Genomic DNA, 20436 nt, shown 5'->3' on the forward strand with positions numbered 1-20436 from the left:
AAGCCGCATCCCAAGGGGCAGCCAGTTCTTAGCTCTGCTAAATGTTGTCGTGTGGGAATGCGGGCCTGGGGTAGCCAGATCTCGCAATTTTTAAAGACAATCTAGAGATGTACTTTAAAAAAAAAGATGAAGTCATCATGTTTTAAAATATTGGCTCCATTAGTTAAAATACCATCAGCGCAGGCCAAACAAAACACATTTGCTTGCCTATTCCTTGGCCACTAGTTTATGACCTTGGCTCAGAGTTTGGAGAACAAAAGCATGTTTCTTAGATTTCCTCCCTATTTCTCAACAAGTCTGACAAATTCTTTTCTCTTCTAGAACACAAAAGTACATACAGTTGACCTTTGAAAAATATGGGTCCACTTATATTTGTTTTCAAAAAATACCGTAAATGTATTTTCTCTTATAATTTTTTAATAACATTTTCTTTTCTCTAGCTTGCTTTATTATAAGATTATAGTATATAATACACATAACATAGAAAGTACATGTTAATCTACTGTTTGTTACTGGTGAATTTTCCAGGCAACTATAGGCTATTAGTATTTAAGTTTTAAGGGAGTCAAAATATATATATATTAAAATTTTTGACTGTGTAGAAGATTGGTGGCCCTAAAACTCTTGCGTTGTTCAAGAGTCAACTATTGTTAACTCATAGGTTATACAGAGAATCCAGGTGGAACAAAATGCCTGCCTCTATCCTGGATGAATAAAAAAATTTCTTTATTTTGGATAGCTTAACAATAATGAAAATAAACCACAAAGTATTTCTCAGTGATACTACATATTAAATTGTTACTGAATTGCCCACTTTCAGTTATTAATATTTTTGATCACACATGTGGGTTGAATATATAGATAAAATATATTTAGAGATGCCAAAGAATGAGTGGGCTTCAGTGTCTTCTTGGTGTGATGGCCAGCACCTGGTCTCCTTTGTTTACTACCTAAGAGGCCCAGGGTAGTTCTGTTACCCTAGATAACGGGATTAGGAGGCAGCTCCTCTCTTCCAGATTCTCATGCATATGCTCAGGCTATAGAACTTTGGAATTCATAGGTTCCTTGGGGATCAGTTTAAATGAATGAAGGAATGTCCATGCATTATGAGCCTCTCAGAGATATTTCTAAACAGCAAAATGCATAGTCATTCCACTACAGGACACTTTTCCCCAACCCCACCCCACCACTTTTCCTACAGGTCCTATGCATGGAGGGCTTTTTAAAAAATAATTTCTCTACTCTTTCCATCTACCTGCATTGCAAATGTTTCCATATTCTACTCATTAAATTAGAAGAAATGTTCCAGACATTCTAAGACTATAAGATTTCTTTCCTGGCCAAATTCCCTTCTGGCAAGACTGCTGTATATGTTAGTATGTAAGAATGTGCACTGCACAAGTTCATGGTGTGTCATTCATATGGTCATTAATGGGGAATGTCCCCTCCTGGAGTTGTGCAGAGTTCAACCTACACAGCTGTACCTGTTCATTCCTCTTGGCAACAGCCTTAGACCTAAGAATAAGGACAGTGACTTCACTGATGAATATATGGGAAGCTCCTACTTACCCTTCTATTACGTACATACACAAAGTCTTTGACGTACGTACATTGCAACATCAAACCATTTTCCTTTTTTATTAAAAAATCTTTAATTCCTCTTCGATGTCTTCAGGATTAACTCTGTTACCAGTGGATTCTACAAGTGTGAACTAATCTTATCAGAATCATGCAGATAAGTTTAAAAAATAAAGATTCCTACACCCCCAGATGGAAGATTCTGGCTTGAGGGATGCAGGGTGGGACCCAGGAGTCAGTGCTTTAGAATGCAGCCCCCCACGCTCCATCCTACCGGGGTAATTCGGAGGCACAGACATTTGGGAAACACCCATCTATCTCCACCGTGGACTGCAAAGCTTCACCATTGGGCATGCAGCCTGGGAGATGGGAGTAGCACTAAATAAAGGAATCTGCAGCAACGTGGATGGGTTCCAAAGTGTCCTCAACCATACCCTAACATGTGATATTATCAATGATTTAAAAATAGACTGCAATTCTGGGAGTATGTAAACTTTCTCCTGTTCCTTCCCACTAAGTACAACTAAATATTCAACATTATATAAAACTGAGAGCTGAAGAAGGGCAGGAAGACCAGCCAGGGCCCTCAGGACCTAAAGAGCAAAAATGGTGGTGAGTTCCCAGGGTTTTCCTTTCACCTTGCACATCCCAGACGGGTCACTGGATAAGCTGGCAATCCAGAAATGCTAATGGGCTCAGACAAAACAAAGGCGACAAAAGCCTGCTCTCTCTAGCCAAAGAACCAGGAAGGAACAATCTAACAAAAGAAAACTTTCAGAAAGTAACAGCTTGTTATATTATAACAGGAAATTGACTATTTTTATAACAGGAAATTAAATATTTTTATAATTTGATTATGTTCTGAAAATATAGTATGAAAGCATTTTCATTTTAAAATGAAAACAAGAGTTTCTAGGGCTTCTGGTCTAGATGGAGGAATGGATACGCATGGCTCACCTCCTTGTACAACCACACCAAAATTACAACTAAACTATAGTACAGCTATCACCCAGGACCGTCAGAAATCGAGTTGAATGGAAGTCTAATAACTAGGGAATTAAAGAAACTACATCCATCCAGACCGGTAGGAGGGACAGAGATGCAGAGATGCTGAATGGGCTGGTCCCACATCCATGTGTGGTGGACAAAAGTTCAGGAGGGATATCTTGGAGCGAGGAGTCCCAGCCCCACACCAGGTCCTCCAGCCCAGGGTTCCAGTGTCAGGAAGATAAGTTCTCATTGCTTGCTGCAAAAACCAATGGTTGTTGAGTTCTAATCAGTTCCCCTTAAAGAATCCACACATGGACTCACCTACTCAGACTCACTCCCTCTGAGCTCCAGCTTCAGGGTAGCAGCTTGAAAGGCACCAGGTTCATACAGGGAGGAACTTAAGTGTCCAGCACCAGGGTGAAAACTGGGTGACAGCTCTCTTCTAGTCAGAAAGGTGGGCAGAGGCCACTGTTCCTTTTTTGAGTCCTCCCCACCCAGAGCCACAGAGCTGGCAGGCAAGGGCCTGAGACTCCTCCATCAACCTGGCTTACACTGTTTGCCCCGCCCTGAAAGCCCCTGAATCTCCACCCCACCCAATTTATGAGCCCACCCAAGTTGTTAACAGTGGCTCTTCCATATGGTTGGTTTTGGCTTATGCTTCACAACTTCCTAAATTCTCTCAAACAACAGCTGGCATCAGCAAGTCCCTGGCCCCTGTACCTCTTGCTAAGTGGCCCCAGGCCCAGCACTAGTAGCAGCCAACCTAGACTTGTGGCTTGGCTTCACTTGGGAGCTTCCATGTCCAGCACAAGTATCGACCATCTGCAGATGGTTTTGTAGCTCATGCAGAATGGCCCTGGGCAGAACATGGGTAGGGACTGATGTTGGCCCGCACCACCTGGGAAACTCCAAGGCCAGTCACCCAGTAGACAGCTACAGACCATCTGAAGCACCACCAACTTCTCCCTGCACAATCCTCCATGGACGGCAGAGACCGATGGTCAGTTGTTACAGCCAGTCCTTGCAGCTTCCTGGCCTGAGTAAATGCCCCCCATTGACTAGCCAACAGCAATCAAGGATCAATTATAGGATGAGTGTATACTAAGTCCACTATAGGATGAGTGTATACTAAGTGCATTTCGAATACCCAGCTTGGGTAATAGGGTCCTGTGCCACTGGACTCTACAGGACACCCAATACACTAAGCCCCACTACCAAGACAGGGAGTCATAGCAGCTCTACCTAATACACAGAAACAACCAGAGGGAGGCTGCCAAAATGAGGAGACAAAGGAACATGGTCCAAATGAAAGAACAGATCAAAACTCCAGAAAAAGAACTCAACAAAATGGATAAAAGCAACCTATCAGATGCAGAGTTCAAAACACTGGTTAAAAGGTTGTTCAAGGAACTTAGTGAGGACCTCAATGGCATAAAAAAGATCCAGTCAGAAGCAAAGGATACACTAACTGAAATAAAGAGGAAAGCAAAAAAACACCTTTGAGAACAAGAATTAAAAAGAATTCCAAAAAACAAGGAGTGTAAGCAGCTTCTGGGACTACTTCAAAAGATCCAACATTCTCATCATAAGAGTGCCAGAAGAGAAAGAGCAAGAAATTGGAAATCTATTTGAAAGAAAAAAATGAAAGAAAACTTCCCTCATTTGGTGAAGGAAATAGACATGCAAATCCAGGAAGCACAGAGTCTCCCAAAGAAGATGGATGCAAAGAGGCCCACTCCAAGATAATCAGCATTAAAATGGCAAAGGTTAAAGATAAAGAGAGAATCTTAAATGTAGTGAGAGAAAAGTTAGTTACCTACAGGGGAGCTCCCATAAGTCTGTCAGTTGATTTCTCAAAAGAAACTTTGCAGGCTAGAAGGGACTGGCAAGAAATATTCAGTCACAAAAAGCAGGGACCTACAGCCAAGATTGCTCTACCCAGCAAAGCTGTCATTTAGAATCGAAGGGCACATAAAGAGCTTCCCAGATAAGAAAAAAACTAAGAGATTTCATCATCACCAAATCATTATTATATAAAATGTTAAAGGGACTTATTTAAGAAAAAGATCAAAACTATGAATAGTAAAATGGCAGTAAATACATATCTATCAACAATCTAAAAAACGAAGACAGAATCATGGATATGAAGAGTGTTTTGATGTTTGCCAGAGGTGAGGTGAGTTTGAGGGGGAATGAGTGATGAGGTGAGGCAATTAAGAAGCACAAATTTATAGTTAGAGAAGAGCCATGTAATGTAAAGTACCGTATAGGGCATAAAGCAGCCAGAGAACCTATATGCAGGGCCCATGGACAGGGAGAGCATGTGGGGATGGCCTGAAGGAACAGGGGGTGTTGGGTGGAGGTGGCAAAGGGGAAGAACTGGGACAGCTGTAATAGCATAAATCAATAAAATACATTAAAAAATAAAAAATGAAGATAAATGGGAAATAGTAGTAACATATATGCACTTCCACATTTTTTATTGAACTTGATCCTGTCAAAATTCCTACAGTAAATGTTACAACTATTATATGGAAGCCCTTAGAAATTAAGTGACTCGCTCAAGGACCTCCAACTTCTGTGCAGCAGTCCGAGCTCAAACCCAAGCTTTCTGGTTCCTCGCAATTTTCCACAGGTCATGTGTTAAGCTCCCGGTGTCTTACCATTTCTGAATAGGCTTAGTGAAAAACTATGCTCCCTGTTTTATGAAGACTGTGCCAAGGACAATCTCTGGTTTGTGAGAATAAAGGGGAAGATGGTTCAGATATTTTGTCCTGAACAGAAAGGCGTCAGCTGTTTTAATCACAGGTCAAGAGAAAAAAACAACTCATCATTATACTCCATGGCTACAGGAAAACTCCAACATGCCTTTAAAGGCTGAAGGTTTCAAAGTTAAAAGTAAGTGAAACATTGCTTATTTTTATTCAAATATTTCTAATGTTCAGATTTTCTTTTTTTTAAATATTTTTTATTTATTTATCTTTAGAGGGGAAGGGAAGGAGATGAGAGAAATATCAATGTGTGGTTGCCTTTTGTGCGTCCCCTGCTGGGAGTTGGCCTGCAGGGAACCGGCCTGCAACCCAGGCATGTGCCCTGACTGGGAATCGAACCGTGATCGTGTGGTTCATAGACCCGAGCTCAATCCACTGAGCTACGCCAGCCAGGGCCAGATTTTCTTGAAAGGATATTATAGTTCTCCTATTTTGCTCAAGTAGAAATTAAAACTTAATAAAAAAGATGCATTAAACATCAGAATTTTATTTTTGTAATGAATTTCTGTGATTTAATAAATGGTACTTAATGAACAAGCATTATACACAGCTATTTTAAAAAAGGTATCTATATTTGTAAGACAAGTGTCTCTAAAACATAGAGGAAAATTAAATCTTGCTTTTCTGAATGTCTGATACACTCAACAAGCTAAAATACTCTTATGAAGAGCAACTTTACCATAATTATTGGGAACATTATTCTACCAAAGACAAGTGAGAGTCAGATCTCAGTCATCTTCTGGGGAGACAGCAGCACTGAGGCCTGAACTGTTGTCATTTTCACGTTCTTTATCGTTTTCTTCAGTAATACATCTGTCACATGCTTTTTCTCGGTTTCTTTTTTTCTTATGAGAATATGCATTAGTTTTCTCGTTGACTTTCTCTTTGGGATAGGACTTAGTAACAGTTTGTCTTTCCAAAGCATGTTGTAGGCACCTGTAAAACCTGTAAAGAAATAAGTACTACTGTTATATAAGTGTTTTGAAACTTAATGAAATATACCCAGAACTTACAAATTATGTAAAATCAATGTCTCCTTAGTGACCTTAAAATTTGAAATGAATCAAACAAATAGTATGATTCTTGTTTTTATTATTGTTTAATTAGGGGGGAAGTTTGCTTTCAGTTAAGAACAGTCTGGAAAAAGGGTTGGAATCACCACTTGACAGTTTCTATTCCAATGTAGACAGTTTCTATTCCAATTACATTTACATGTAATAGAAACTCATTTTAGAGGATTTAGAAAATATACAAAGTTACAAATACAGATGCTCAATAAACCTACCTAGAAATAGCCACTCAATATTTTTATTCTTTCCAGTTTATTAATGTATGCTGAATTAATGTATTAATGTATCACACATCTTTTACACAATTGGGGTATTATATATACAATTTTACACTGATTTCTCAAATGCAATGTTTCTTGAAAATATTTTCTCTATTTTCAAATGAACTATAAAATAACACTTTTTAATACTAGTATAACATTGTCATCTACACTGGTCTTAGGTTATTTTCAAATTTTCCCTAATATAAACCATGTAACAAGCATTTTTTAAAATAATGTGATCTAAATTTCTAGATCTTTCTTTACGACAGATACCCACAAATGTAATTACATGGTTAAAAGGTGTAAATATTGGAAGGTTCTTGAGCAATACTGTTTTCCAGAATGTTACGTTTAAAATATATACTTCTACCAGCAATACCTGAGACCACTTCATGCACATGTTAAATATTACCATAAAAATGCTCTATTGGGTAGGTGACAATGGTATCTTATTATTTCAATTTTCATTTCTTTTTTTGCAAGTGAAATGGAATATTTTGCATTAGCTATTTGAAATTTTTTAAATGCGACTTGTTCTTTTCCTTTACTCATTTTTCTACTGGAGTGTTACAGTTAATTTTATGGTACAATTAACATTTTCTCCCTAAGAACTGGGCTACATTTCTTTTCCGCATTCACACCCGAGGAGAACCTCTGCCGGACACCGCAGCCTTCTGCACGTGTCTGAAGGCATGGAGACGGTGTGGCACCCTGCATGCGCTTCATACTGGCTTTGCATATTACATGGGGGATACTGGGATGGCTGATTCCAAACTCCCTCATTTCAATTTCTTCACTTATAAAATTGGCTAGTATCCATAAATTATAAACTCCATGAGACCAAGGACCCCCCATCTATCTTATTTTCTGTTATATTCATAGCATAAGGCTGACACACTTGGTAAGAATACGCCAAATATGTGAATAAGTAACTACTTAGCAAAAAAGGTCCCAAATTAGAATGATCTGGAGTCTGAGACTCCTTGCCATTGTAGGGCTCTCATCAAGCTTATGTATCCTATTCCAATCAGAGACTATGACAACAAATTTTTGATATCTACAAAATAGATTGCCATTTGGACCAATTCCCTTCCTTCTTTAATTCAACGGAGAGGTTTAATTCTACTTGCAAAGGCTCTAAAACTTCCCAAGATATTTCCCTATTCCTAAATACTCCACACAATTCTGATACATACGTGTAGTAACACGATTACTACACGCCCTGTCCATATTTTAAGAACTTACATGCTAACCACTCTACACCGTGATACCCAGCAGTGAGCCTGCCATATAATACATGCTCAGACATCCCTTCCGCGAATGCGTCAATCTCAAAGAGGGACGCATAATAAAAGGCAAAACTGTACCATAAGAGATGCACACAGAAGGCTTTGAAAAACACTAACTGACATACAACTTTTTAAAGCCCGTTCCATGGTAACAACCTTGTCATATAACGTGCCCTGCACATCCTCACTTCCAAGGAAACTTGGCTGACCCAGTCACTATGTGCCCTGCGTTCCTCTGAAGTGAAGAACGCTATTCTCTCACACCCCACTTACAAAGGAGTTGAGAGATGAGGTCAGAGTTCAACTGGCTAAGACTCTGCCAAGACTAAACTCCTGCATCTGTCTCTCTTGTCATCTAACAAAATTCTGTTCGGTCCTTCATACTTATGAAACCTTCTATGCTTTGTTTGATCTTTTTAGTCTTCCCATCATCCTGGGTGACTGCAAGGACTGGTTTTCTTCCCATCATCCAAACTGCCTATTTAAAATGGCTTTAAAAAATGACCCAACAGAATGACTCACTTTTTCTGAAACATAAATCCAAGTATGCCAGAGAATGGTGTGAAGAGTCCTCTGCTGCTCATAAGAGACTACCCATGGTAACAAGCAACTTCATCTTCTACCATTCTCCACCCACCCTGGCCTGTACACTCAGGTAACCAAGTCTTTTGTTTCTGTATGATACTCTACTCCTAGAAAACTATAGATGAGACTAAATTGCTCTTTTATGAACACAGCCAATTAACAATTTGCATAAAATATCTTGTTAATCATACACATAAAAAGATAATTAAAGAGGAACAGGTGGCTTACTCTAATCTTTCCACTAAAGAGCTCAAACCTACATCCTTGGGGTACCACAATGCAACTGGTAAGTGGAACAAAGACCCTTCTGTACTAAAAGCCCAGTCAAACATCAAATCCTTTCTCCTTTTTTAAGGGAGCTTTCAAAAAGTCCACTGAGAAACTATTTTATGCATTAAGTCAGAAATGTGTTTTCCAATTGCATGTTCTCCCTTCATTCTATGACCCTTTACACAGCATTCTAAAGTCCAATTCTCCAAGTGTAATTTTCTGAGCTCTCACAGGCAACACAAAGAGTTTGGAGTATATTCAGGTAACTGTTTCTTTTCTCCCCTCAAAAGAAAAATCAAATTGTCTTCAGTTTTTCTACCTCCACGGTCAAGATCACCATGCCATAGGGCAACTTGTACTCTGTTCTTTTCATGAGAAAACCTTTCTGGCTAGTGCTGTGAAAATGAATTCTTGTTTTTCAGGTCCATTATAGGACCACTCGCAATAGAGGCTTTTATTTCTTTGACTTATGAAATCAGAAGGAACATTAATAAAATGTAGGTGCAACTTCACACCCTTTTAGGCTTCCTTATTCACAAATAACAAAGAGGGCTATTTTCATATACTCTGCATTCAGACTTTAACTAAGCTCTAGCGTTTTTATTCAAAAACATGCATGTGAGAGCCTGTCTCAGGTGCTGGGAACCGAGCTGAGACAGGCCTGTGCACTCAAGGAGGGGTACTCTGTAACATCACTCCTGCTCACCCTGTCACTCGGGGACCTGTTACTCTTCGCCGGGGCTATGTGGCCAGAGCCCACTCGTGATCACCCCAGGTACAAGCCATCTTACATGTGCTCCAGAATAACCATATTAAGGCTTTGAAGCATTAAAAGCAGCACACTGACGGAAAAAGTCAGTAAACTAAATTTAGCAGACACTTATTAACCATTTTCTTGTGCCAAACACAGAAAATAATGGTTAATAAGAAACTGTCTTTGCCTTTGAAAAACTCAATGTATTTTACTTTTTGTTACTTTATTATTTATGATTAATTCTATAGACATTTACATTCTACCATGAGCCAGACACTATGTAAGGTTTTAGGATAAAAATAAAGGATAAGAGATATTTAAAGTGTGTGTATGTGTGTGTGTGTGGTTGGTGAGGGGGAGAAGTCAGTTCCATTTTTAACGTGACCACACTGTGGTAGAAAAAAGATATATATGCACATAAATAATTGCAAAGCAATGATTCATATTTCTGTTTTGCACTGAGGCATGAACTATTATGATACTGGTAAGTGATAAAATGAATGTGAGCCAAGGAAACGGCTATGGGGTTGAGACTCGGCTAGGAAAGAGATTAAGGAAAGACTGATGGAATATTTTAATTACATACGTTCTATAGGTTAATGGATATAAGGCCTATGACTGGGGCAAGATTCGGAAGGCCTACCAGTATATGGGGAAGCAGTGGAAGCTGTGGGACAGGGACAGAGCCTGGAGGACAACAATATTTAACCAACAGGCAGGACAGTAAGAGAAATCCAGGAGGGGAAACAGGAAGGAAAGCAGCAGTGATGTATTAATCATTGTTTTCTGTGTCTGGCAAAGAAAATTCTTATCGACTGGCATATGAAAAAATGCTAGCTATCACTAATCCTCAAAGTGCAAACCAAAACCATAATGAGATATCACCTCCTATCTGTCAGGATGGCCATTCTTCAAAAAAAAAAAAAAAAAAGACCTGTGTTGGCAAGGATGCAGAGAAAAGGAAACCCCCGCTCACTGCTGGGGGGAATGTAAACAGTGCAACACAGTTCCTGTGGAAACCAGCATTGCAGCTCTTAAAAAATGAAACGTAGGATTACCAGATGGGCCTGCAATTCCACTTGTGGTGATATCCCAAAAGATTTCAAAGCAGTTCTCAGACAGACATTCGTATACCCATGTTCATAGCAGTATTATTCATAGGAACTAAAAGGTGAAAAAAAATCCAAACATCCATTGACAGATGTATGGATAAGCAAAATGTGGTAAATAAACACAATGAAATATTATTCAGCACTAAAAAGAAATGAAACTCTGATACATCCCACAACATGGTTTAATGTTGAAGACATTATGCTAAGTGAAATAAGGCTATTTTAACTGTGACATTTTGGTCCTACGGCAGACCAGTTTCAGTGCGCACCATCTGACTGCAGACCCCCTCGCCTCCAGCGCTTACCGTTCCCTCTTTTCCCCGTCAGGAGAGTGACTCCTCCTCTGCACTCGGCCGGAGGTGCAGCTGCTCCCGAAGGAGCTCCCAGGTTTGTACAGTCTTTCTGAATCCACACGCTATCTGCTAATCAGCATCTCAGGACACTTTCTCCCTGTCTTTAATTTTTCACTGATTTTACATGATAAGCGTAACTCCCTTGGTAGTAAAATATATACTATAATCTCAAAACCTATCTTTGAGTCAATGGATTTAAAGCATAATTTGATTTTATAGTTGGTGAATGTGGCTCAATTAACTTCACCAGGTATACAGCTACTTGGTCTTGGGCTATATTTATAATCTTGTTGAAATTCAAGTTAAGGAAACAGAGAAACTGATTTGCTTACTGTCTCCTACGTTTTAACAAAAACCTCACTGGAATATCATATAACAAGTGTGGCAAACTTTTGGAATGGTAGCACCAAGAGTCTACATATAGTTCAAACTCTGTAGTCTGGTGGAGCGGCTGGGTGCTCTTCAGTTGCTTGATTTAAAATAAGCCCTCCTGCCCCAAGACATCCATTGTATATGATAAATTAACTTCTCTCCAACACATCTAGAATGGTACCGTTGTTGGGAGAACTGAGGCAAAGTCACTCGAATAATATGTGAATCCTGTTGTTCAAGTAAGCAGTCCCGGGGGAAAAGGCCTGGACAGTGACACCGATGTGATTACTGGTTTGTTCTCTGGATATGTCACTGAAGGGGAAAGGCTTGCCTACCCTGGAACCGTGCTGTGACAGGGCCAGCGCTAATCATTGTATCTACGGCATTTTATACTAAAACTATTCCTTAAAATAAGTATTTACCCCGGTTCAGTATAAGAAAAATAAAGCCAAGAGAGTTGTAAGTTGTGGTAGAACCTGGATTTGAACTCACTTCTGGCTCTGGAACCCAGTTCTACCTCTTTCCAGCAGGCAACACTGCTGCATTGGCACCTCTGGCCTTAGCCAGCAAGTAAGCAGGAAGATTCCTTTGCATTTTACAGACAGGATTTTGACAGTGATAATAATAATGGCTTACAGAGAGACACACTAGACGCATTCTACAACGAGACAAGTTAATAGTGGTGATGGTCTTGAATAAGGAAAGTACCAGTAAGGATGGGGAGAGAAGAATGACTCAGTCACCTGGGCAGAGACTGACTGGTTAAGAGGTGGCCAAGAAGGTAGGGAGAAGGGAAAGAAAAATTATAAATGATATCAAGTTGGCCATCACTACTTGAATAACTCAGAAATGTACATCTTTCTGGTGGTGGGTCAGTGGCATTATGTTTATATTAAAAAAAAACAACGTAACAGTCACTTCTTGATACCAAAAACTATTCTTGGAAAAGAACTGAAAAAAAGAAAGCACTGTAAGAGTATTATCTAGCATGAAGTGAAATTTAAGAACAAAAGACCTATAAAAATGTGAATTAATAGCCACAGTCCTTACTACTAGGACAATTCTGGCAATTCTAGATCTAACCCATGATAAGAGATGGGTATTAAACACACCAGAGGTGTAAAATATTTGCCAGGCTAAAATTAACCTGTCTATCCTCTTCCAAAGGAGAGTCCAGGTAGCCTCGCCTCCAGGAGATCACAGCCAAGTGGCAGTGTGTACCTCTTCCGTGGCTGTCTTCCACGTGGCCAGTCATGGTCCCACAGCTATTGGGCTCTCTTACCGAGTGATTACGTTTCTCTCCTTTATTCCTATTAACAACAGTCACTTGTCCCACTCTCGTCCATGGAGCGTACGCTCTGCTTAGTACGCATTATAGTCTGGCCTACTTTCATCTGTTACTCTGATCATCTTTTTATTATTCATGATAAGGCTACAATGGAAAAGTAGTTGGGAATACAAACTAACGTTGGTGTGTATTAATGTATTCATAGATGATCTAGGCATATTAAAATAATATGGAAATATCTAATTAATGTACCTTTCAATTCTCTTCTTGTTTTCCTCCATTTTTTGATTTGCTATCTTTAATAGGAAGTCGATATAATCCTCTGTCACCATCAGCTTTCCCTTATGGCTTAACGGTACTTCTAAGCCATGTGTGCTCCGGACAGCCTGCAAGGAACATACATTTAGACAGGAAGACTTATGTACTAGAAACACTGAAAATAACTAAGAAAACCCCTAGTCAGGGTTGTGTTTAAACAGAGTTCAGTTCCATTACAGCATTTAGATTTATGTTTTGATATAATTTAGCTAAACGCAGTTGGATCAAAGGAGATTAAATAGATTTTCCCATCATATAAGGTCATCTCTAAAGAAAGTCATTCTACACATTGTGTTTTAGAGAAGCAGATAACATCAAAGAATCCAATAACTTTAACAGTTTCAATCTCACTAAAGCTTAAAAAGCTTTAATACACTATTTAAAGAAAAGAAATAAATAAAATTGCAACAGAAGCTTCAAGGGAAAACCAAATTAACTGGATTCAAAAGAGCCTCTTCCTGCTGCTTCAGCACAGTGTGGCTACAAGAATACACCACGCCTGCTCTACCTCACAAAGTGGCTGCTTTCTCAGTGCTTTCGGGTCAACCTTAGCAACCCTGTTGATGAAACAGTCAACATGTTACAAGTAAATCCAAACATGGCATATAGATTAAGAACAACAACAAAAACTATTATGAAGAATAAAAATTAATTCAATGAACATTTACTAACCACCTGCACTGTAGGCCCTATGCAAGGTGTAAAGATACAGGACGAATATAACATAGTCCCTTTAAGAGCTTACACCTTAGAATGGGAAATAAACATGTGAATGAAAAACTATAACACAACATGTTCTCGTGTGCACATGTGCACACACAGAAAACACTAAGGAAATGTTAAAGAGGTTCAGCTAATTGAGACAGGCTGCAGCTTTATGGGAAAGGTGGCATTTGAGTTGGGATTTTAAAGGACAAGTGCAATATTACCCGATGTAAAAACAGGGGAGAAACACTTAATCCATAATCATGATTCATGAAAGAACATGTAGGAATGAACTAAGAGTTTTCTATCTGGCTGGAGTGTAAGTTTGCTAGCAGATGAGCATAAATAAGGTGGATGGGAAATAGTCTGGGTAACACCTTGAATATCAGGGAAAATACTTAGAGACCCTGACTTTTCAGAACATGGGATCCTAACAGTGCAGTTTGGAGGGACTTAGATGAACAGCCAAAAGGCCAGTCATGAGACCACTGTAAAGACTGCGGTGAGACAGAACAAGGGCTTACGTAGGGGCAGTGACAGAAGGTACAGAGAGGTAGACTCAGGTGTGTGCAATCAGAGGCAGATACGATAGGACTCAAAACTAACTGAACTCGGAAGACAAAGCAGAGGAAGGTGGAAGGATGGCTCTGTTCTTGCTGGGCCACCAAGTGTAGATCAGTACCACGGGCTCTGCCTTTCTGTTTAATCATGCTTTACAGGGAAGCCACTCCTAATAGTCAAATAAGCTATTTGGGAAAAATAGATAGAAAGTAGGAAAGTCTAGGGAGCTAGAATGGAAGACAATCTGAAATTAATTCAAGGGCAAATACATGCCATGACAAACAGTAAATATAATCATTAAATAATGCAGCAGATCAGAATAGAGCAAAGTCACTAGGGATTGGATGGGCCAGTAAAAGACTCAGAGATGCGGAACTGAGAAGGAGCCTTAAGAGATCATTCAGTCCAGAGGTCAGTAAACTTTTCTGCGAAAGGAAAGACAGTACACATTTTCAACTTTGTGGACCACAAAGTATGTCCCAGATACTTAATTTTGCCACTGAAACACAAAAGCAACCTTAAACAGTAATTAATCAAATGGGTGTAGAGGGATCTGGCCCAACTGTGCTAGAGCAGTGGTTTGCTGGACCTCTGACATGGCTGAAAAAATTCAGACCCCGAGGGATTAAGGAGCTTGCCCAAGTTGAAATAGCATAGCCGGGGACCAGCCGGTATTCACGCACAGGGCTTCAGACCCCCTATCTGTGATTCTTTCCATGACATCTCGGTGCTCATTAACCTGGGGTTACGTAGAATGAGGAGGGCACAGTGGAGAATACAATACTATAAAATAAGACCTCAAATGTACATCTAACAGCTCTAGACTTTGCCTACTCTGAACTTTGACCTGAAGGAAAATATGAGTCACTGAAGGTTTTGAGCAAGGGAATGACAAGAAGATCCGAGTAAAGAGAGACTAAAGGCAGGACTCTCAGTAGAAGTCTAAGTTATTTCAATAATCTGGATATCTTCATGCTCAAAGAACCGTCTTTTCCCAAAGGTATCTTACCAACATAGTCTTTCCTCTTTTTCCCACTGTTATGCCAGAGTTCCTGAAACCAGAATCTATTGCCACTGAATGCTGTAAGAAAATAAAGTTGTTAAATTCTGATAATCTGACTAATCAGATAAACTATTAAACTCTACAAACTGCAGAAACATATATAACACCCAACCTATAATTAAATTAAAAATTGATTAAACTAACACCACATTGATTTTTGGTGGATGTTTTAAGGCTCAATTAAATCAATCCACATATCTATAATTTCAAGTACAATTACAAAGTTTTACCAGAATCTGTGCATCTTGCAACTGTTGACACTGTATATGCAGAACAAGGGGTTCAAATTTCAAAACAGCATCACCATTCGCGTTTTTCAGAGCTACAATCTAAATAAATAAATGAAAATAAATAAATAAATGAAAAGTGCTCATATCAGACACAAATACATGACCCTCTTCTCTGGTGACACTTTATGACATGTAACTTGTTTTCCCCAGGAACTTTCAGACTCCTGCAGCATCCTTTTCCCAAAATAACTTTGCACTCTTGTTTTTTTTTAGCTTCTTTTGCCGGACACTTATTAATCTGTTTATTCTTTTGAAAGACCTGATTTCTAATTCTCCCATATATTCCTGCATCATTCTCTCCAACCCTATATTAAAGTGTAAGTTACTACTGTATTAAATTCCTTTGCAGATTTTTTATTAAGGAGTATGGTAGGTAAAGACTGTACTAGGTCTGTTTAAATAACCCCGTTAGATTGAGGTTTGAGACACATGTACAATAGTCTCAATGTCATCCATGTATGAGCTAGAATTTATACAAGGTAGCCATTATTTCTGTCTGCCCCACATCCCTAGGCAGCACACTCCGCCTTCACACCATTTCACTTTCATGGGGCTGTAAATCATGACTCTGTCACTTATCACTCCCACTATCATAATATCAAAGATGCCAAGTGCCTAGGTCTGATCAGCAATGGCACTCCATTCTATGGGCAAGAATAACTGATCTCAAGGGGAAGACTGTAACCCAAGCAGTATGATTCAGAGTCCTTTGGGAATGATACATGGATCTTCAGAAGAAGTCTTTTCTGTAGCTACCATTCCTGCCACAAAGATAATCTGAAGCAGAAGAGAGTAAGGGCAAATATGCAGAGAGAACTAGGACCCAAACACGGGGATGGAGGTTGAATGAGTACTCTGAAGACAGTATTTGAGCACCTGAACCCATAATGTAAATGCTTGGCTAATCCAAACTTATATGAATTCATCTAAACATTTCAATTTAGGAAACTAAATAATCCAGCACAGACAGAAAAATTTTCAAGAAACAATCCAGGTAAGTAATGGATAATTTATTTACATCAGAATGCTGGTAAGAGTGCTAATCCTTTATTCCTGGCATCCTTTCTCCCCTTTTTTTCTACAATTTGTACTAGGTCGCACAGTTATAAAATGGCAGAAATGAAATTTAATCTTTGGACCCAATATGTCCAATGTCCTTGAACTCTCTGCTATGTCCAAGAGGATGTGTTTTGTGAGCACTCAAAGTAATGCTTGCGTATATATATTTCTGGTTTTATCTATTACAACTCAAGAAGGCCATCATAGTGAATTAATTCTCCTTAGGCTTTATGAATAATCTAATCTTTACCCATTATAATTATGAACACAAATCATCTTGAATTTTCTACTGTTTTCATCTGTATTAAAAGTGACTATGAATGAAAAAGCTTATTTCTTTAAATTTATAAATATACACTTACCATATCATCTTTTATACAAGGTTTGTGTGTAACTAGTAGCCAGCGACAGTTTCGTTTCTGAACCTCAAAGCCGTTTATACTCTAAAATGAAAAACAGCACAATTTAATTTAATCATATATTTACAAAAATGTTAAGTACAATGCATAACATATGGTTGGCCTTCTTAAATTAATAATCCCAAGTGGTGATTTTTAAGTATTACTAAGAACAATTCAATAGGTAGGTATTTGGGTAACATTTACCAAAAACAAAAGTGAAACCACAATGCTTGAAATAGAAAGACAAATACCGTATGATTTCCCTTATATGTGGAATCTAAAGAACAACATAAACAGAGAGCAGACTGGTGGTTGCCAGAGGGGAGGGGAGTTGAGAGACTGGGCCAGAGGTGAAGGGATTAGGTACAAATTTGTATCTACAAAATAGTCACGGGGATGTAAAGTACAGCTTAGGGTACACAGTCAATAATATTGCAATAATTATGTATCATGCCAGATGGGTACCAGAAATATCAGGGGGAACTCTTTGTAAAGTATGTGATTGTCTAATCACTATGCTATGCACCTGAAACCAATACTAAGTGATATTAAATGTAACCTGTAATTGAAAATATAATAATAAAAAATAAATTTAAAAATCTTTAAATGTGTTTACCAGAGTAAAAGAGCTTAATGTTGTCTGAAACATGGTCATGATTTTGGCAGGAGGAAAGGGATGACTCAAGAGGTTGCACACTAGCAGGCCCTGCGCTCTCCCCTAGCTGTTTCACTTAGCTCGAACAATATTTTTAAAAAATAGAGTTGCTTTTGTAACAAAGCACTGCTGTAACAATCCCTACCACTTTTTTACTGTCACCTGAGCTATTCACACCTTTATATGTCCCTAGTTTCTAGAGGCATAAATTTGTGACTTTACATGTAGTTCCAAAGGGCAAAGCTAGAACTAAAAGGTCAAAATTTCAAGAAGGCAAAACATCAGATTCTTTGCTTATTTGGTGGAAAATGTCTATTTGCAAAGTTCTATTATGTATTTTGGGTATAAATAGATCTTACCCTTAAGGATACTAGAAAGAGGAAGCAGGAAACCATATGCACTTTTAAATCACTGTACTTCTACAAAGTGACTATTCACACAATGTGTACACAGGAGACTTTCCTGTCTTGGTAATGGGAAGGGCTGCGCTTGTCCTAAAAAACTGATTCGATTTCATTCAATCACCTCAGTGACTTTTGTACCTGATTTTATGCTAGCTGCACTAAAGTGTAGAGCCAAATATGTGGCCCACTTCTAGATTTAAAGAATCTACTGGCATGTTATAGGAATTAATGTTATCACTGGCTTCTATACTCCCTTTATCCAGATATTTCCATTCTTAATTTTTCTTCTTGTATGGTTTTCAGGATGGATCCAAATCCTTCCTGAAATAAGGCAAAATGAAAATAAACATAATACTCCCATAAGATAACACATAAAATAAAAAAAGGTTCAGAAAGAGTCCTAAAGCAGTTCAGAAGCAGTTATTATCCCCAAATGTGTGTGTGTGTGTTCAGGTAGAAGGGGATTTTTGGGAGTCATGCCTTATATACGCAGAGGTGGGGAAAACACGGAAGAAAAACAAACATGAGCAAAGATAAGGGCAGGTAAATACAAGATGAAAAAGAAAAGATTCACTTTCAGTAAATAAATAATGATGAAGGAGCAGAAAATAGGGTAGAATATCCAAACTCCATACTAGAATTGGATTTGGATATTCTGATGGTGACAAATGTGTAACAAAAGACTTCCACCTGGATGAGTGACATTGACAGAGCTGTGCTTTAGAACGGTAAATCTATTATCAGTGTGTAACATGGTTTGAGGCAAAGACATTAGTAGTGTAGTGACCTTTTATAAAACCATTGCAGAAATCCACCTAAAATAATGTAGCAAAAATGGGGGAAGAGAGCAAGCCCAACAGGAGTGCCACTGTTCTAAAGGCAGCAGAAGTAATACAAAAGAAACAGGCCCTGCTGACCTGGGAGATCAGTGAGGGATCTAAAAAGAGCTTAAGAGCATGCAGTCTTTTGTACTTTGAATTTAGTACTAATGCTAAAATTAAAAAACAGCTAACTTTTTTTGTGCTCTTAATACGGGCCAGGCACAACACTAAATGTTTCAAATAAATTACCTCATTTCCTCTACACCAGCCATTTTCAACCTTTTTCATCTCATGACACGTACTAATCAATAAAATTCTGAGACACGCAAAAAAAAAAACATTTTATACTGATCTGACAGTAAATAAATGTAATTTTGATTCATTCACATCGGGTTGCTATTGTGTTGATTGTTATCCTTTTTTTAAATTCGACAATCTATGGAAAAAGAGATCAGTTTCAAAAATTCTTGTGGCACACCAGTGAGCCTTCCTCAGCACACCTCTCGAAAATCGCTGCTCTACACAAGATCCTTGAGAATCTAATACTTTTGTTATCCTCAGTTCATGAAAGAGTGGACGAGCTTACATAACTTTCCTATAGTCACGTAGCCAATAATTCCCCAAACTGGGTTAGAATCGAAGCCTTATCACTCCAAAATCTGACGGCTTGACCACTATCTCACACTATATACTACAGTATTGTACTTTTTCAGCCTAACGTAAAAATTATAAAAGCTGTAATAATGAAGTGGGCCGCTAGGAGGTGGTAAACACCTTAACCCTAGTGAAGTTCAGTCAAACAGGATTAGGTAGAGCGTTTGTAGTCACCAGCTTCCTCGTTCTTTAAATTCCTGTAGTACTCAGAAAATCAGATTCTTTAGCCCTTGCAACTCCATACCATTCCCAGGCCAGCAGCTTCGGCAGAATATCAGGCTTGACCTACAGAATCAGAATGTGTACTTTAAAAGATCTCCAGGTGAATTGGTAGACATATTAAAGTCAACTCACCCTCTTAAATTTCCATAGATAATGAAATTGAAACCACCCACCAAAAAGAACAACATAAATAGGCTGCATGGAGTGTTACAATGGGTGGGCAAGGGACTCCTGGTGTTCCCACTACAAGGCAAGCGCTGGACGGGCTCAGAGGAGGCTCACCCCGTCTAGGAGGATGATACGGCCAGAGCAGGAACTGGTGGTAAAAAACTGTTCTTGCCCATTCAGGAGCTGCACAATCTCGGCCACATCCTCGTCCACACTGCCCTTACGGCTGAGGTCCGCTTTGCTTAGACACTGCGCCTTCCATCTCCCGAACTCTGCGCTAGGATCCATGCGAGGAGGGATTTAGGGTTAGACTTTGACAACAGCCCTCGCCTTCCCACGGGGGCGGCCATATTGGAGCGAGTGGTGCCGAAGTGGTCCAAACTTCCTTACGTCCTCGTCGTTCTGAACTCGGAGATTCTC

At 39.1% G+C, this 20436-nt stretch overlaps 1 protein-coding gene across 2 annotated transcripts; it reads right to left on the reverse strand.

Moving 5' to 3' along the window:
- Positions 1–5806: 5806 nt before the first annotated feature.
- Positions 5807–20405, reverse strand: TYW3 (tRNA-yW synthesizing protein 3 homolog). Of its 2 annotated transcripts, XM_037042308.1 has the most exons (6): positions 20131–20403; positions 17054–17134; positions 15573–15671; positions 15289–15360; positions 12948–13081; positions 5807–6284 (listed from the first exon to the last, which is right to left on the reverse strand). In XM_037042308.1, exons 1-6 carry the CDS (start codon positions 20302–20304, stop codon positions 6068–6070), a joined length of 777 nt encoding a protein of 258 aa, XP_036898203.1. In that variant the 5' UTR covers positions 20305–20403; the 3' UTR covers positions 5807–6067. The 2 variants fall into 2 exon arrangements, with proteins under 2 accessions (XP_036898203.1, XP_036898213.1); XM_037042318.1 differs by lacking the exon at positions 15289–15360 and having other exon boundaries at positions 20131–20405.
- Positions 20406–20436: the final 31 nt, after the last annotated feature.

Source organism: Sturnira hondurensis, unplaced genomic scaffold (genome assembly GCF_014824575.4).
Source record: "Sturnira hondurensis isolate 20B ecotype Veracruz unplaced genomic scaffold, ASM1482457v3 Scaffold0000648, whole genome shotgun sequence".
Classification (NCBI taxonomy): Eukaryota; Metazoa; Chordata; class Mammalia; order Chiroptera; family Phyllostomidae; genus Sturnira; species Sturnira hondurensis.